The sequence below is a fragment of the Culex pipiens genome, chromosome 3 (assembly GCF_016801865.2).
Source record: "Culex pipiens pallens isolate TS chromosome 3, TS_CPP_V2, whole genome shotgun sequence".
NCBI lineage: Eukaryota > Metazoa > Arthropoda > Insecta > Diptera > Culicidae > Culex > Culex pipiens.
The window spans coordinates 9,049,365-9,067,351 of NC_068939.1; the positions used below are offsets into that span (position 1 = coordinate 9,049,365).

Consider the following 17,987-nt stretch of genomic DNA (forward strand, 5'->3'; position numbering starts at 1 on the left):
AAGAAAAATTTTGAGCCCGATCGGAGAACTTTTTTTTCGGTTTAGGCTCTTTTCAAATGGAATTGCTGCGAGGCTTCGGATAATCGAGTCTGGACTGTATGAAATTTTGAGATTTTCTACATGTATCGTGTATCAGACTTAAAAAGCAGTAAACGAACAAGACCGAAACTTTCCTTACTCCCGATTTCTTACGTTTCCTCTTATTAATTCAAATCAATCCTGGATAAATCGAAGCCAACCGTAAAAATCGGGAGGAGTCGAGTGAAACGATAGTTTCACTTTTGCTCACTGTCTTGACTGCGTGATTCTTGTTTTGACGTAGACTTACGTCTTTGTCGAAGGTACTGGGGTGTTATTCCAAAAAACCCGGGCCGAAGGCCCTGGAATATTGCGTCATCCGTCAATCGCTTATATCTTCCTTCCCTCAAATCGAATCGGCACGATTTTGGTTCCATTCGATTCGAAATTTATTCAGCAATTTGCTATAAAACTTTCATTGTTGGCAAAATAGTTTAACTATTGAACCAATTGAATGTTTTAAAATGTTTTCAAAATGCAGAGATTTTGCAAGCAAAATGAGCGCTTCCCACTCACGGACGGGAATGTCAAGTACCTATTTTGAGGGGAAAATCATCCGAGCAACGCGACCGAGTGTCGGTCGCGAAAAAGGAGGGGAAGTAGCGGGCTGAAATCATATATAAGAAAGTGCGCCAGTTTTCATTCCAACATTCACGTCTCAGACGTCGGACCGGCAGCAGCAGCAGGAAAGCTCAGCCCAGAGCAGCAGCAGCAGGAGAGAGACCAAAGCAGCAGCAGCAGGAGAGAGAGGGACCAGAACTGGAAAAGAAGCGCACATCGCCTTCTCGTCATCACCGTCAGCCAGTTGCCTCTCGATGGCCGGACCGTTAGGATCTTTCGTGGTAGGGGGTGAAGACTTCCCAACTCTTCGGAGTTGCCTCACTCCCCGTCCCTCGTCCCACCCGGGACGAGGCATCAACAAGTTGAGGCGCGCGCCTGCTGCCTTCCGCTGAAAAGCCTCTCGTGGGTCAAGCCATGGTTGTGAAACAATCAGGACATCCAACTAGCTCGTCGCATTCGCGGCGAGCGCTTCTGAAAGAGTTACGTCGTATCCAATTCCAAACTGTTGAAAGAGTTGCCCTCATCCCTCGTCCCACCCGGGACGAGGCAGCGAGATGCAATAATTTCAATTTAATTTCAGGAACAAATTTTGGTCTTCGGGGGCGACGGAATGCACAGCTTGCTGAGGCTGCTCTCGACCCCAACCTCTCTGCCCTCCCCCCATTCTGCTCTTAGCATTCTTGCCAAAATTCATCGAATGCTCTCGTTTATCTTCAAAATCAATAATTATGTATTGATTCATGCCTAGAAATGCTAAAAGTTTATAAATCTTTTTAATCTAATTTAAAATTTCACAGAATTTCATTTTTTCGAAAGTGTCGAAAGTTAAACAATTTACCCGATTTGATTCTCACCAAACGCACACATCTAAACTTTACGTAGTCTACGCCATTCCGGTTATGTCTGTGACATAACTACTTTGACTTTTATTGTCTTGTTAAGTGTCAGAGTACTGATTTTTTTTTGTTTGTAAGTTTGGAAACGTAGTTTTTTTTTGTATTTTAATTCTTTACTATTCATCGACCCCTCGACCATCTAAACACACAAACAACCCCGAGTCGTTCTCGCGCCTTCCTTCGAAGGTGTGCAGCATCGCCATGGAGTTACGGACTTGGAATACCTCCACACAACTCTAGCTACGGCACTAGACTGAAGAAGCAGTAGTTGCTGCTATGTATTGTACAAACTGAGTGTGAATGGTTTTGGTCGGGAAGAGAAGTTAAAGTTGAATGAGAGGGAGAGAGAGTGAGCAAACCTGGCTCAATGGAGGAGAGGCGAGCGCGATCGACCTGCGTTTTGCGTTGTATGTTTGGGAAGGAGGGTAATAAAAATTAGTCAAGTAGAATCAGTTGCTGAGTATGGTCCAACTCTGACTGTGCTCTCTCGGGTGGTGTGTCGTGACTCGTGGTGACTTGTTTATTTTTTCCCTTTATTTCTCCTCCTTTCCGTTGGGTTGGGGTTTGTTGAGGTGTTTTTTTTTTTTCGAAGGGGGTTCTGCGAGAATGTTGATAACTCTTTTGTGATATTCGTCTTGCGTTTTTTTGGGGGTCCGAAGGAGGGAAAGAACCTCGCGAGCGGGTCATCTCACTGGAGACACACAGACGGGATTGTGTGGATCACACACTTTCCATCGCGCAAATACACCAGCCTAGATCAGCTAGCTAGCTAGCGCAAAGAAGTGCCTGGTTTAGTATGAGTGTGTACTGGGCTTAAACGCGTTTCGCGCAAACTTAACCGGAGGAGCTCGGCGAGTTGGCGGAGTTTGGTGGAGCATCAGAGAGCAGTATAGTAGGAGAGGTGTGTAAGCTCTACACAAAACATTAGTGGTGCGCGCAACCGTGTGAGGAGGTGTGCGTGAACGACGTGGTTTGTCGGTGCAGCAAAAGTCGAGGCTCGGCTCAGTGTCTGAGAGGAAGCAAGCGAAAAAATACATGTAATAAAGAAGCAAGTAAAACAACAGCAGGGAGAAAGAAAAAAAAAGTTGTTTGATTGTGCTCGCGTCCAAAAGAAGCGCATAGAAGAAAAGAGGAGAAGAAGGAAAAAAAGTGGGGAAAGGAAAAGAAGGAAATTTGCCATAATTGAGAGTTAAGTCGAAGCAAGTAAAGTGAAGTGAAAAAGGAAGAGTGTGTAAGACCATTTTTGCTCAATTAGTGAATTTTTTCGCATCGTATTCGGTGTCTGCCCCAGAGCTAAAGTATATAGTGTAGAGTGAAGCACGACCACCGAAAAATTGTTTACCTTAGTCAAATTTGGAGTAGAAAAGTATAAATAATTGATCGTGTCGTGCGCTAAGCTAAGTGCCTTCACACGACTCAAACACACATACACACACGTACATAAGTCTAGTAGACGGTCGTGCGTGTGACAGCGGCAGGGATCGCGAGGCAGCAAGAAGGGAAGGGGAGGAGAGTATAAATTTAAAAATTAAATTGCAAGTTAAGCTGTGCGCCGCGGTCTCGAAGTCACCAGCCAGCGCCAGCCAGCGACGTCGAGTCGACGTCTACACAAGAGAGAGAATAAGCGAATACACACACGCACACACACGGGACAGAACGCAAGACGCGGTCGTCGCACGCGCGGACAACAAGAGATCGGAGAACGGGAACGGGCCGTGGTTGACGCAAAGCCAGCCAGTCAAGAAGAGAGTTAAAGTAAGAAATAAAGGAAGCAATATTAAGAAAAAGCTAATTTTATCGCTTAAGCAAAGTTGAAAAGACGCGAAGGAAAACGCGAAGACGCCGCGCGCCACAGCACTCGAGAATATCTCGAGACGTAGAAGAAAAAATCAAACAGGCTCAGCAACGCGTTTAGCGACTCACTCTTTCTCTCTCTCTCGGGTTCAGAGTGAGGAGCAGGCAGCAACTGCATTCACGCTCGCGACGAAGTCCACGGCGAGACACGACACAAGATGGCGTTCAACAGCAACAGCAGCAGCGCCAGCAACAACAACAACAACACCGCCAGCAACACCAGCGCCTCGGAGGAGAACGATGGGGCGAGTAAAAAGAAAAACCTGATAATTCTGGTGGATAAAGACTCGAACGATAAGCTGAACGAGCTGTTCGATAAAACACTCAGCAATAAATTACCGCTGCAAATACCGTACCGCATGCGAAAGCTGCCGGACTCGTTCTTCAAGCCGCCGTCCTCGGGCTCCAAATCTCCGTCGGTGTCACACTCGCGGGAAAACTCGGCCGACTCGGCGTTCGGCTCCGGGACGACCATCCTGGGCGGGGTCAATCCAGTCACAGGACCGAACGGTCTACCCATCCACCACAGCCGGGCCCACAGTAGTCCGGCGTCCCTCGGGAAGATCCCGGCCGGACTGATTAGCAGTCTGACGGGCGGCGGCGGCGGTTCGGGCAGTGGAGTTGCACAGGCCACCGGCAATAGCAGTAAGGCACAACAGCAAGCGGACAGCAGTAGTCTAGGGGCGTCGTCGGTCGCCCAGCAGCAGCAACAGGCCCAGCAGGGTCTACCCAAACAGGCCATCCAGCATCTGCACGCACGGGGACGCTCGTACGATGTGTCCAACCTGCACGCAAACTTTGGGGAGCTCCCGCCCGGCTGGGAGCAGGCAAAGACACAGGATGGACGCATCTACTACATAAAGTGAGTATCAGAACCATCTAAAAATCCAGTTGATTATCGACAATTATCGACAAAAAATTGTCGCCTACGGGAATCGAACCAGAGACCTTTGACACACTAACCCAATGACTTAACTGCCTCGGCCACCACAGCTTGGTGGCCAAGAAGTGGTCAGAAGTATTACACTTGTTGGAGATTTTTTGTTTCAATTAGGCTGGTACAAATTTTATTCAAAGTTTTTGTCACCCCCAAAATTGGCCCGAAAAATCAGGGGCAAAAAAAAATTTTGTTCAAAAACTTCAAAATTTTAATGGAAATTTAAATGCAATCAGATGAAATTAATTTAAAATGCATTCCCCTGCGTTTGAAATCATTTTTAGCAAAAAGTATTTTTCCCATTTTTTTCTGTTTTCGTCAACTTTTTTTTTGTTTTCGTCAAATGTTACTATTTTTTGAAAACTAATGAGGGACAAAAACTATGAAAAATATTTACATCGGCCTTAACGAATCAACGCTTTTTTTGATAGTGTGAGTTGGTAGCATTATTCTATCGATTTTGGCACTGAGCCCTCAACAAATTTTGAGGGAACGATTCTTCCGACTCTGAATTTTGGGTGTACCTTCGTTGAAATGCAGACTTCTTGGGAAGGCGCCGGTATTGACTAATAAAATAGGGATCTTCAGGGGTTGAACAATAAACGGATGTTTGGCTCCCACTGATCATTTTTGATTAATTGTTTAACTTCAACTGTCAATAACGCGCAAAAGGCACATAATAACCATTTTCAAAAAATCTTTTTTTTTCAGATGACAAAAAATGCCATCTTTTGAACTATAAAAACTCATTTGGTGATGTTGCAATGTTTTGAAAAATTTAAGATTTTTAATAACGTTGAAAGGTCACAATTTGTTGTTTACATTACTAAAATTGCAATCGAAATATACTCTTTTTGCAATTCCGTCGTGAAACTATTTACTTTTCCTGTCACTCTCGAGCGACGAAACGGCCTACTTTTTTCTACCAAAACTAACAGAATGGAAAATTCATACCTTTCAATGCCAGTGCTGAAAAGTTCTACTTTTCAGCACTGAAATGGGTGCTGAAAAGTTGAACTTTTCAGCAGTGGTATCGAAAAGTAAAATTGTTCATTTTTTTTTTGTTTTGAACGGTAATTGACTTAACACATGGCTTAACAATGTTGGACATAAAATTCCATTCAAGAAGCGTTTTTCGGAATTGCAAAAAATGTTGTGAGCAACTCGTTGCAAAACTTGATTTTTTCAGCACTCATCGTATTTATCCGACTTGGTAACACTCGTTGGATAAATGTACGACTCGTGCTGAAAAAAATGTACTTTTTGCAACTTGTTGCATAAACTACACAAAAAAATATGTTGATAATATTCATCAGGAAATGGTGACAGATTTTATGTCAAAAAAAAAATTAATTTTACCCCAGAAAATGATGAATTTTCATCAGATTTTTATGAATATCCATTAGGTTCACAATTTCAAACATTTTTTATGTAATATTACTCAAAAAAGAGGTGAACATTACCAAATTTTCAACATTCCAAAATTCAACTTTTTTTTTCTGTGTACTATTATAAATTTACCTGGAATTTCAAAAATGATTATTTTGTGCAATTCAATGTTTTGTGTGAAAAGTCAAAGTATAAAGTAACTTTTTTTTCTGAAAGGTGCTAAGCAATATCTACAACTTTGCCGAAGGCATCAAATCGATCAGAAAACCATCCAAAAGATACTCAAGATAAAGTTTGTATTTAATTTTTTGCCCATCATCTTATGACGAACCCTTTTACACGCCCTCTGGCCTCCACACACACCTCGACAAAGGGGTCATATTACACCTTCGAAGGGTCACAACCAAGAGTCCCTTACATTGGCGAAATTCCTTGCCAAAAAACGCTTACACAATCACTAAAATGCACCGCCAACCGCGGGCAATCCGTCTCCGGGTGGAAACGTTTTGGAACTTGATGCAAAACAAGCAATGATAAACGAGTCACTTGCCGAAGAACGCGGCTGAGTTGACGCAAGTGTTCAGCCGAAAAACGAAAACAAAAACCTTCTTTGTACCATTGATGGGTAGAAGGAAGGGAGGGGGTCCCGCAGGTAAAATTCGGCCGACCTGCCCCGAAAACATTGTCCCGGGCACTTGTTGAACGAAGGGACTGACGAAGGGGAAAACGACTCGTCAAGAACTCATTCAGAAGCGCACGAACAGGAAACGTCGCCGTACCCAACCTGAGCGAGGAGGGACGGCAACTAATTACGAATGAATCAACGGGGAATATACGAAGAATCAAACGATTTCTCTCTCCGTTGAAGGGCTCGACCGAACCCCTCGTCGTCCAAGTTGGTATATGGTTCGTTTGTGAAATAGAGAAGAAGACGAACAACAAGTCGTCCCCGCTGGAATGTGCGCAGCGGTGAAGGGCATAGACGACGATAATGTGAAAAAGGACCTGAACAACAAGTGGCCATTCGAGGACGACGAAGACGTCGCCGCGCGCACGGAGGTAACCGGATATCGATGGGAATCTAGATAAGGTAGCTCGGCGTTGTCGTTCCTTATGAAATATTGCTGACGCTGACGCAAAAGTAGTCTCCGAGTACGAAACTTGGATCTTGAGGAGGCGTCATTGTGTTCAGACGCCTTCCCACCAAGTGACCACACCGTCGTCGTCGTCTCGATGGTCTACACACCCGAGGTAACCGCAACCCGGCGATTACCAAACACCTCTCGCGGACTAGCCGGCGATTTAATCGGATTTGCACAGATTGAAGTGCGGGTTTATTAAATTTCAGAGCCGCCCAATCGATTGCTAATTAAACTTTCCGCTTGATTTAAATCGCTACAACACGGCGTTTCAGTGTTTTAGCAGCGCCTACTGCACGTGTACCGAAAGCACGGCGGCGAAGCCTTATGTCTCACGGTGTGCAACGGTGTCCCGATCGACCCGGGCCGCCACGGGACACCACCCGCGGGTCAGCTATTCACGCGTCTAGTCTGGTTAGATTTTCCCGCATGCACCTACTTTTGACAAACAGCTGGACACAACAAGATCTGATTTGAGTTAGCAGTACACAAGGGGTACGACCGTACAACCCACTCTTATTGTGCAACCGAGTTACCTTCAGAGTTCTCCGAAACCGTTTCTGAACGACGCAGCCGGTTTTGTCCACGTCCAATTGATTGGGCGTCCGGTGTGACCGTGGAGTAGTGTTTTGCTTACCCGGTGCGATTACCTCTTTTTCCTAGAATGCATTAGCCGCACTTAAGTGAGCGGTTTCTTGAACGATTGTCGTCGCATTACTCATCTTTGCGTAAAAAGGGCGTCGCAATGTCGATATTTTCTATTTTGTTGAACCCTTTACAACCCGCCTCTAGACAGGATAAATGGTTGTCGGGTGTCGAAGATCGTTGCACCAAATGAACCAAGGTCATTCCGCTGAATGATATTTCGCCAAACGGAGAAAAAAAACGACAAACACTGAAAAAAAGTCTTCAAAATATTATGGCAATCAAAAAAAATATTTCTGTCTAATGTCATTCCTGATGACGGTACTTTTAAAATTCTTAAGGAGGTATTAGACTATGAAAAATAAAGAAACAAACAAACTCACACTTTTCGTGTTTGACAGTTTGCCAAATATATGCATGCTGACGTTTCAGCAAACAAATGCAGACAAACTGTCAAAAGGTGTGAGTTTGTTTGTTTGTTATAGTCTAATCCCTCCTTTATGAACATTAGCGTTTCATACACAGGAAAAAAGTTGAATTTTGGAATGTTGAAAATTTAATAGCTTGAATATAACCTCTTTTTTTGAAAAATGTGTAAAAATGTGAACCTGATGAATATTCATCAAAAACTGATGCAAATTCATCATTTTCTGGGATAAAATTAATCATTTTTTTTTTGACACAAAATCTGTCACCATTTCCTGATGAATATTACCATCTTTTTTTTTCTGTGTAGACATTCTTAAAAGATGATATTTATCGTTTTGTATGAGTTTTTGCACTGTCTCAAGCACAGTCAGCTATTTAAAAAATCTTTTTTTTTTTGCATGTCCTGTTTTATGCTGGATTTTTCAAAGAGTCATGTAATTATAATAATTTTAATAGTTTTTTTTATATTTAAAAAAAAAATAAATTAAAAAATATATTAAAAGATTCTAATAATTTTCCTGAAAAATAAATTGCGCTGTTTTAGCGAAAAATATTCGGATTTAAAAATATACTTATTTTATTACTCTTTTCGCATTCTTTTAAACATTCAAGTCTAAAAAACATTTTTTTTATTCTTTTATTTGAACATGAGCAGTTTTTTGCTTTTTTTTGTAGAAAAACATGATTAAAATTTTCTGTGGGTTTAATCATTTTTTCGAACAAGTTGCAGTTCATAGAAAAAATAACTGTGTTATCAAAAATTAAAACCATTTCTGTGAGTTTTGTTACAGGCATGAGCAGTAGTGTGTGGAAAAGATACAGCGTCCTGAAAACTGGTCTAAAACGTGGTTTACTCAAAAATCACGAGTAGTTTTGAAGACGCTGTGTTTTTCTTTAGGAGCAAGTTAGCACCATACTTTCTTCTGGAAGATTGTTGAGCCCCTTCTAGAGTTTTTATAATAGTAGATTTTTTGAACCTGATATTTTTTTAAGACGCTAGCCGTTCTAATAATGATAAAAGATCATTTTTGTGTTTTTTCAATCATAACTGAACATGTCCGAAAATCTTCATGAAATTTAGTTTTAATTGATTTATGTCAGATTTATATTTATAGTTAATTTAATTATGTTTCTGATTTTTCAAAGCAAGAATAAAACCATTTCTTGCATTTTTTTTATGTTTTCAAAATCAACCAAAATCTATTTCAATGAATTTTGCATGCAAAATAAAAACTTATGGCGAAGATCCATTCGGTGAAATGACCTGCTACGGAATGTCCATTCAGCGAAACGAATTTCAGCGAAATGTACCAGATTCGGGTACATTTCCAGATTTTTTTTTTTTATAAGGTTTCATAGACATATGAAAGACAATAGCTTACACCCAGAACTGGGCATCGGCATACGAGAGGGTAAAGAGGTTCGGTTGTAAAATGGTACTGTGTGCGGACAGAGGAGATAAATCCCGAAATTACCGAGAGTACTTTACTCATGGGTTCATTTTCCAAAAAAGTTCATCTATAAAAAAAAGTACCGGTACCGAGACTCGAACCCAAGACCTTCGCCTTATTGAACCATGCCTTTGTCGTATGGGCCACCATGATACGGTGACTAAGTGGCGGTCATTTGTCCATATAAGCCACTCAATAGGATGAACTGTTTCAATGAACGAATGAACACGCGAGAGGTCTTTACTCACGCAAATCTCGCTATCCCCTTGGTCTTTAACTTTGGGTGTATTTATTGCCTGATATTGGGTAAAAACGCTGGTTAGAAGCTGTAATCGAACGCCAAAGTGCTTATATGTCAAAATGAGGTGCACGATGGAATAACATGCCGTTCCCCGTATATGATTTTCAAGCGATAACATTGCAATCAAGCTTGCATCGTGTCTTCATTTTATACTTTTTAGACTTTTAAAATTGTAAAAACTTGCGACTACAAATATTTCAAGTTTTTTTTATAGTTTTCCTGAAAAAAATGAGGCAAAACAAATTATTTATTAAATTAAAAATTTGTATTGCCAAAACTTTTAATATTCAGGATAAATTCTGGAGCAACATTTGAAAAGGGTGCATAAGCATTTTGACAGCTAGAACTATTTTGCAAATTCCGAAACAACAGGTAACTATTTAACAAAACTCGCTACGTTAGATGGTAGCTGGGAAGGCCAGCTATTGATTAACACATCGAGTTTAGTGACAAAGTGACCTGTCGGCTCGGAATTCGCAAAATAGTTCTAGATGTCAAAATGCTTATGCGCCCCCTTTTCAAATGTTGCTCCAGAATTGTGTAATGCTCATGTCTGTATTATAGTAATCAAGTGAAGAATTTTAAAGCTTTTCACAAATTTTGAATTTTGGGAGCACAGATCAGTAAAAGACGTAGAAGGGTACGAAAAAAAAAGCATTTTGTGATACTTTTCACTTTCATATTTTGAAAATAAGCCATTTAATTTGAATTTTATTGCTTATTAAGATAAAATAAGAGAATTTTTTTTTCTTGCAGCGAGTTGCTAAAATTGAAAAAAAAATCTTCGACACCTGTTCCCATCTACCAGTTCAGCCCAACTTCCGGCAACAGTTCGCACAACTGGGTGGTAACTGTACAGTGACACCCTTTGCGTACGCACAAGGCTATAGCCGGCGGCAGTGTCATTCCGTTAGAACGTTATATGAACAAATTGGTCTTGCTAATTTCCTGCTCAGTCTCTCTGTCTCGCGAGCTGAACGCAACAGCTGTGTGACAGTAGCTAGTGTGGCGTTAAGATTTGCATTTGCCTCGACATCGACTCGAGACACTCAGGTAGGGTATCACCAACATGGGCAGAGACAGAAGAAAAAACCGGAAACTCGCTAAGCCATGTTTGTCCGTCCAGCAGCGCTTCCTTCCAAGATGATGAACAAATTGCGCTCCCTCTTTCGTCCACTTCTTGTCGATCGCGCGGTTCATATAGGTGAAGGCTGTCTGAACAACTTTCCATTGTCTAGGTCCGACAGAGAGAGAGAGAGGAGGAGACTAAACGTTTCGCCTAATCGAACACACATCGAACACGAGCTGCTGCTGCAACCTGCAACGGTCAGTGCAGCAATATCCACCAGACGTTGACGCTGGCAGTGTGCTGTCCCGTCGCGTCGTCGTTCGTCCTACAGTCTAATGAATGGGTTAATTATAATTTTCATTCAATTGTGACGTTTAATAAAGTGAATGATACTGAGCGAGAGATAGATCTATCGGGGTTGCTGCTGCTGTTGATGCATGTGCAGCATCTTGTACATATACGGGAGAGTGAGTTCGAGTTCGATTCGACGTGATGTTACATGACATGGCCCGGCGATTACAGCGGAGTTGGACTCTCCCCTTGTTGTGTGTGTTTGTTTTTGTAGCAGCAGCCACATTGAAGATGCGAAATGCTGGCTGCACCTCTGCTGCAACTTGACTTTCAGCGGGTGCAGCTTTGGAGATTGGAAAGAGAGAGGTTGATCAGCTGGGTTGAGCGTGGTATCAAGTTTGCAAATTTGAAACTGCAACTTGGTAATCTTGTTTGATGAAACGTTATTCAAACAACATTTAGGTAGTCATTTAAAGTTGGAAGGAATAAATTTAATGTTAGTTTATATTTTTGTGTAATCTTACTAGGCAGAACTAGGACTACATAAAAAAATCAAATAACGCTTTTTCAAAGTTAAATAAAAAAAATTTTGAACAATATCTTCCTCATTTTAAGTTCAACTCAATTTAAAATTCTATATATGTAGAGCCATTTTAGGTACATTGTTCTGCAATCTTTAGTTTAAAAAAACAAATTTGAGGTAAAAAGCCTATTTTTTTGTAAAATGGTACGGTACAGGATCACTAAACTAATATATACATTTTGAACTGATTTTCAACTGGTTTTTTTTAATTTTCTATTGGACTTTTTATTTTTTCTTAAAAATTTTGTTTTGCGGTATTTTTTGATAGTGGAGAGGAGAATAACTAAAATAGGTTTTTTTTTATTTGAAAATTCAAATGAGAATAAAAGTTAACAGCTAGCTTCTAACTGGGAAACACTTATTTCACATAACTTGCATCATGCAATGTTTTTTTTTAATTCTATTTTGAAAATCATAACTTTTAATTATAGTGAGCAATAAGTTATATTTGAAAAGAGGTAATTTTTCACATTTTTGATATTAACTCTACAACCCAACCCCGCCTCTAGACGAGCATCGATTTAAAAAATCGCCAAAAATCCATTTTCAACAAATTTTTTAATCTTTAAAAAGCATTGGAAAGGAGTACTCTTAAAATTTTAGAAAATTTTAGGGTTGGAAGTTGTACTTGTTGTCTATACTTGTGACTTTGCTAATGTTTTTGAAAATGTTATTTTTTAGGGGTCAACTTTGGCAGTGTTTTTTACTAATATTTTTTTCCTATATTTTAAGTATGCCGTAATTTTTGTAGCGTCCCAGACTATGCCTTTACGCATTTTTTTACAATTCAAATGATAATGGTGCCATTCTATATCAGAAAATGTGAAAAACAAAGAAAAAAATATAAAAGGGGCTGAGAGGTGGTAGAATAGGCCAAATACTACCAAAAACAAACAATAACTAAACAAGATAAATGCAAATTAAAATATTAACAATGAAACAAGAAAAAACATAAAACAAGAGAAGTAAAGTCTTTCGTAGAACAAAAGTTGCTTAAATGACCTCCTACATACGGGAAAATTTTTCTTTTGGAAAAAAATGGGCAGTAGAGGGTTAATATAAATCAAAACATAAGCTTAGACATTAAAAAAACTGCATATTATTTTGATATAAAACAACAGGGAAAAAAATCATAACATTGACAAAGTCATATGGTACAAGTTAAAATCATCAAGACAAAGATTAACTAAAAACATAAGCGATTCAACATTATGCTCAGTATGTTGCAAGTAATACACAAAACAAGTTAATCAATATCATTTTTTCATCACCCACACACAAGCATTTCATTTTTAACGAAGTCGTGAAGCTGTCACAACTCCAAATCCAAACAATTACTTGACACCATTTTCCACTCGAAAGAGTCAATTTCCTTCTAGTAAAGAAATCTTCTCTGCAAATCTACGACGCAGCAGCGCCGATTAGGCTTCTTGCAACTGCCTCCAAGACTTAGTAGCTTTTTAAACCTTTGAAGCAGCAAAAGCAATCCAACACAACTCTCTGGCTCTTTTCTTGACACTCCGCCGCCGCCGCTGTTTATTTTCATTTCGCGCGCGGAATACTATTTTTAACCTTCGCTGCTGAGCCGGCGGCGGCGGCGGCCGTTCAAATCTTTTACTGAATTAAATTCAATTCGATTCGCGTAAAAATACACGCCGCATCCCCCTCTCCCCGATCACGCGCTCTTTCCGCACTTCAATTTCCCAGTTCGTCCCACGTGCGCAGAAGGGAGGGCCAAAGTTAAATAAATTTATCAAATTTGAATGCTGCCGTCCAATTTTGCTACCGGCAGTTTGGGTGCAATAAGAGAGGGGCGGGGGCAGGAAGGGCACTTCCTTCGTCACCGACACATAAACTCACCTCGACGAAGTCGCAGAAGTGTTCTGGCAGAAATTAAATTTACGTGTGTATAGTCGGACTGACTCGTGGTGCACCAGACTTGGGTCGATGTGGGGTAGTCACCTGGTGTAGAAGTGCCAAGAAGTGGGTTTGAAAATTGGGAACGACTAATTTCGCAACCCCGTATATGAACGACAAGCCTCCAATCCAAGCCCCCCGAAATCTACGCGCCGTTTGCTGCTGCTGCTGTTCAGGGGAGCAAAGGTGTTGGCGTGCAATTATTATGAGCACCTACCGGCGCGAAGGTTGTGTGGTTCACTTTGGACTGGGAATTTTTATTGGAAAGGGTTTCGAAACTGTCAAGGTTTCCAGATTGTGTTAAGCTGAAAGACTTGAATTGTTAGACGTTTGATGCCAAATTATTATTTTCAAAAATAATAAATTCCTTATTCGAAATTCTTGAACAAAAAGTCACATGTTTTAAAATTATTAGACAAGTCTATAAAAAATAGACATTGGAGGATTTAAGTTTTAACACAATTGATAAACACATTTTCGCAAAACGAAAACGTTAAAAAATTATGATACAGTTAAGACTCGATTATCTGAAGTCCTCGAAAAAAATCCACTTCAGATAATTGATAATTACCCCAAAAATACTCTAAAGTGATTGAATCCAAGAAGGCGACCAGGTGATGAAAAATTGAGAAAATGCATTTGATTGAAAGGGGGTTGCAGAACTCAAACCCGATGATAAAAGAAAAATAATGTTGTCTTCATTCGATTATTCGAATTTTCTAAAAATCTTACTTATAATCGAATCTTCGGATGATTTAGAGGTGGGCAAAACCGTTCTTTTTTAGGAGCCGCTCATTTTCGCTCACCCATAAAAAAGAGCGGCTCTTTTGAACGGCTCTTACGCTCTTTTTCAAAATTTTGATGACAAGGCAATTTTGAAGAATGATGTAATTTTTTACGCTTTTATTGGACTTTTATAAATTATTTGATAAAAAAAGCTAAAAAATAGAAGATTCGCTTGAAACCAAAGGTCTTGACTGTCTCTAGGTCAAGATTTCTAGTCGAGTATAAACGTTCGAAAAAATTTATGTGAAGAGCACCCAAACTTGAATCTAGGATTTTGGAGAAAATTGGTATTAATTTTTCGAAATTGCGGCTTTTTCCGCTAAGATAAAACAAATGCTGATATTTTATTTTGAGAAAATACTCTGCGAACTCTTTTCTAGATTCTGATTAAATCGATATAGTCTATAAATGCCAAAGTTTAATCGGGCAAGAAGATTTATTTATTTTTTCAAAATATCATGAGTTGTTTTTTTTGGTAAAAATGTTGAGTATTTTAAAATGCACAAATTTGTAATCGAGTAGTACTTTAATTGTTTAGATAATCATTTTGAAAATATTGGTTTAAAAACTTTTAGGTGGTGTTCAAATATTGGCATAAATACTATTTAAAGTTTTTCATTGGAAAGTTGCAATGACCTCCCATCGAAATTTGTCGATTAAGTTCTCAGAATGTCTAGAAATATCCCATATTTAACCGGTCGTTTTTTATCCTAAAGTTCACCGTAGGACAATTCTGACAAATTTGGCGTGTATTTATAAGCATTGAAATATTTGAAATTTCAAAAGAACGGGATTTCAAAAAGAACCGCGACTCTTTTTTTATGAGCCATGGTTGGTTCGCTCTTTTTAGTGAACCGGCTCTTTGAGCGGCTCGCTCTTTTTTTGCCCACCTCTAGATGATTCAATCTGGACTGTAGACTTAATATTCAAAATGTCAATTACACAGTAAAAAATAGTGGTCCAACTTCGTGTAAAAGGTTTGTGTGAATTTGGCATTGTTTTATGTAATATTGACCCAAAAAGGCAAAGCTCATATTGACTTTAATCTGTTTCGCTATCCAACGGTCTGATAGCCGTGAGGACTTAGGTGCCAGTCATCTCTTTAAGTGCTTGGTTGGAATCCCGTCGGTTGCAACTTTTTTTTCTGTAGAAAAAATGTACATTTAAGGTGATGTGCATACTTTTGCGAGCGATTTTACCATCGTTTGTTTTGCTATGTCAAAGCTCTGATGGATCAAGATTAGATGAAAACACATGATTTTCCCAGAATTTAAAGACATTTTTAATTTTTAACTGTTTGTATCATTTCACAAAAACAGCGATTATCATGCCAAATCGCACAGCACTGTCAAGCGATTTTGTCTTACGTTGAATCGCTCAAAGACACCAACAACAACGGCGAGTGATCTACGATAGTCCTTTGGGGCCACGCCACCAGAAACTGTTAGATGGGCGCGCAAGGTGCGCGACGCGCCCGAGATTGATGCAGCCAGTTGTCGTTTGGTGGAGTGTATAATCCATCAAAGTTATGTTCTATTTTGAGACTTGGGTGCGCGCGATTTAAATATAAAGTAAATTTAAAATTAAAATTGTCTGGCGGGATCCATCCATCGCGCGCACCCGCTGTTGTTGATGATCGTTGATGATGGCGCGTTTGGGGACCGAACGATTTTGTCAACAACACACTGATCCGGTATAATACGTGGAACCATGATTTATCAAGCCAACATTATTCAAAGAAAGCAAATTTCAACACATTAAATTCGCAGTCGGGATAAGCAGAAATACAAGTGACAAGACACATAAAACGTTAATTAGAGTGACTATCACGCGTGAAAAGTGGCATAAATCTATTGAAATTCCTTTTCGTGGTGTTTTTCGGACGTCGACGTCAAAGATTTTGTTTTGAATTGAAGTTAAATTTCTTTTCTCGTTTAATTATGTGAACAATGGGTCATAACTTGAGAGTCCTACAAGTTAGTCTGAACACGCGAACAACATTTGCTTCAAAAATGTTTCAATCCCAAAACATTACAACGGCGTAGAATCAAGTTCAAGATTCAAGTCGCTTGTATCATTTTGTGCGCGCATGTCGCCAAGAGATTAGCTGCAAGCGGATTAGGAAGCTGTCGTGCAGATCCAGAGGTTCGCAGGATTCTGCACTTGAACGTGTCGCGAGAGCAAGGAAAGAGCGCGTGTTGGTGATTTGTGACTATTTTGAAAACCGCAATAAGCCCCACCCGGTTGTTGAGTATTGCCACAGCTGCGCACGTTTTCGAGTACCGGCCAAAGTTGCGCGGGGTGATTAGCCGCGGTACTTTATTGATACGTTCTGCTGGGCTCGTAAATATATACCCCGGACGCGGTGTTACTAACCCTGATCGACAAGCTGACGCGACGCCGTTGGGAAGATGCACCCCGGCGTTGGATACTACAAACGGTTCGCGCGCGGTCTTGGTCAGGTTTGTTGATGTTCTCGATCTGTGTTATTGTTATGGTTGCGTTTGTGGTTCTTCGGGCAAGCGATATACACCCTCGTCGTGACAGTTATTCGTCATTTTGCGGTTGTCTGAATTGGTAACAATGCCCGAGGGTGTTTATATGCTTGTCTTCGATGGTGGTGAGTTCATTTTGCACAACACTTGGTCTGATATTCTGGCGTCACAAATTTTTTCTTCAATTATTGTTGTTGTTTGTTGAAAGATTTCAATAAAATGGATTCTATGTTAATATAATATTAGTTAATTCATTTGAAATGCTTAAGAATATAAAGAACCTCAAAATGAATATTTCGGTATTTCAGCTCAACCAATTTTGAAGTTTTTATTTTTGGTAATTTTTTTCCATTTTTTTTTTTGTATTTTATTTGGCTGAATCTTTGTCCATTGATTCCAAAAGTGCTATGAAAATATTCAAAAACCGAATCTTAAGAAGGGACTTTCTGATCGATTTGGTGTCTTCGGCGAAATCGTAGGAAAGGAGCAGGACATTTTAAAAAAGATTGAATTTTCGAAAAAAAAATTTGTTTATTTCACAAAAAAAAACTCGATTCTATTTATTTATTTTTAATATGTTTTAGTGAATCAACAGTGCTGATTTGCTAATTAACTTGAAAAATGCAATGGATTTGGAAGTGCAATTAACTGAAAACAATTTAAAGTATATTTTTTTACGCTATTAGACTAATGATCCCAAAACATTTTCATTATTTCAATTTCAATTCGGTTTTATTGGTGAATATTCAAGATACAATAAGTTTTTTTTAGATACATAACAGAGTTTTGGAGTTCCTTTCAGCTGTGTGTTAAACCATATTCATTTTGGAACAATTGTTGCTTGTGGCTAAAGAGTTACCAAAAGTAAGAAAAAATTAAGAAAGAAAACTAAAATTACATGGGAAAGGGGATAGAAATAGAGGAAGCTTAAAACTAGACACCTTTTCATTTAAATGTTGGATTTTTTGTATTTTTTTGATATTTTTTACCTTATATTGTTTTTTTTCTCTCGACTTCGGTCATAGTCGACATAGGGTAGGGTAGTCATCAATGAGACACTTTTAGTTTTGAACTTTCAACGATTTTTGTATTTTTTTCATCAGCATGTTTTAATGAGCTTTTTGTTGCATTTTCTTTCTTTTAATGTGTTCTAACTTGACCAAAAT

At 39.5% G+C, this 17,987-nt stretch overlaps 1 protein-coding gene across 2 annotated transcripts in view; it reads left to right on the forward strand.

Annotated features, from left to right (window-relative positions):
• The first annotated feature begins 1,973 nt into the window (after positions 1–1,973).
• The window catches only part of LOC120427524 (transcriptional coactivator yorkie), a 43,409-nt gene continuing 27,395 nt past the window's right edge, over positions 1,974–17,987 (forward strand). The window contains exon 1 of one of the 2 annotated variants that reach the window (XM_039592401.2): positions 1,974–4,251. In XM_039592401.2, coding sequence (XP_039448335.1) covers positions 3,548–4,251 — 704 coding nt within the window. In that variant the 5' untranslated portion in view covers positions 1,974–3,547. The remainder of the gene's footprint in view (positions 4,252–17,987) is intronic. The other variant, XM_039592394.2, reaches the window with a different exon arrangement.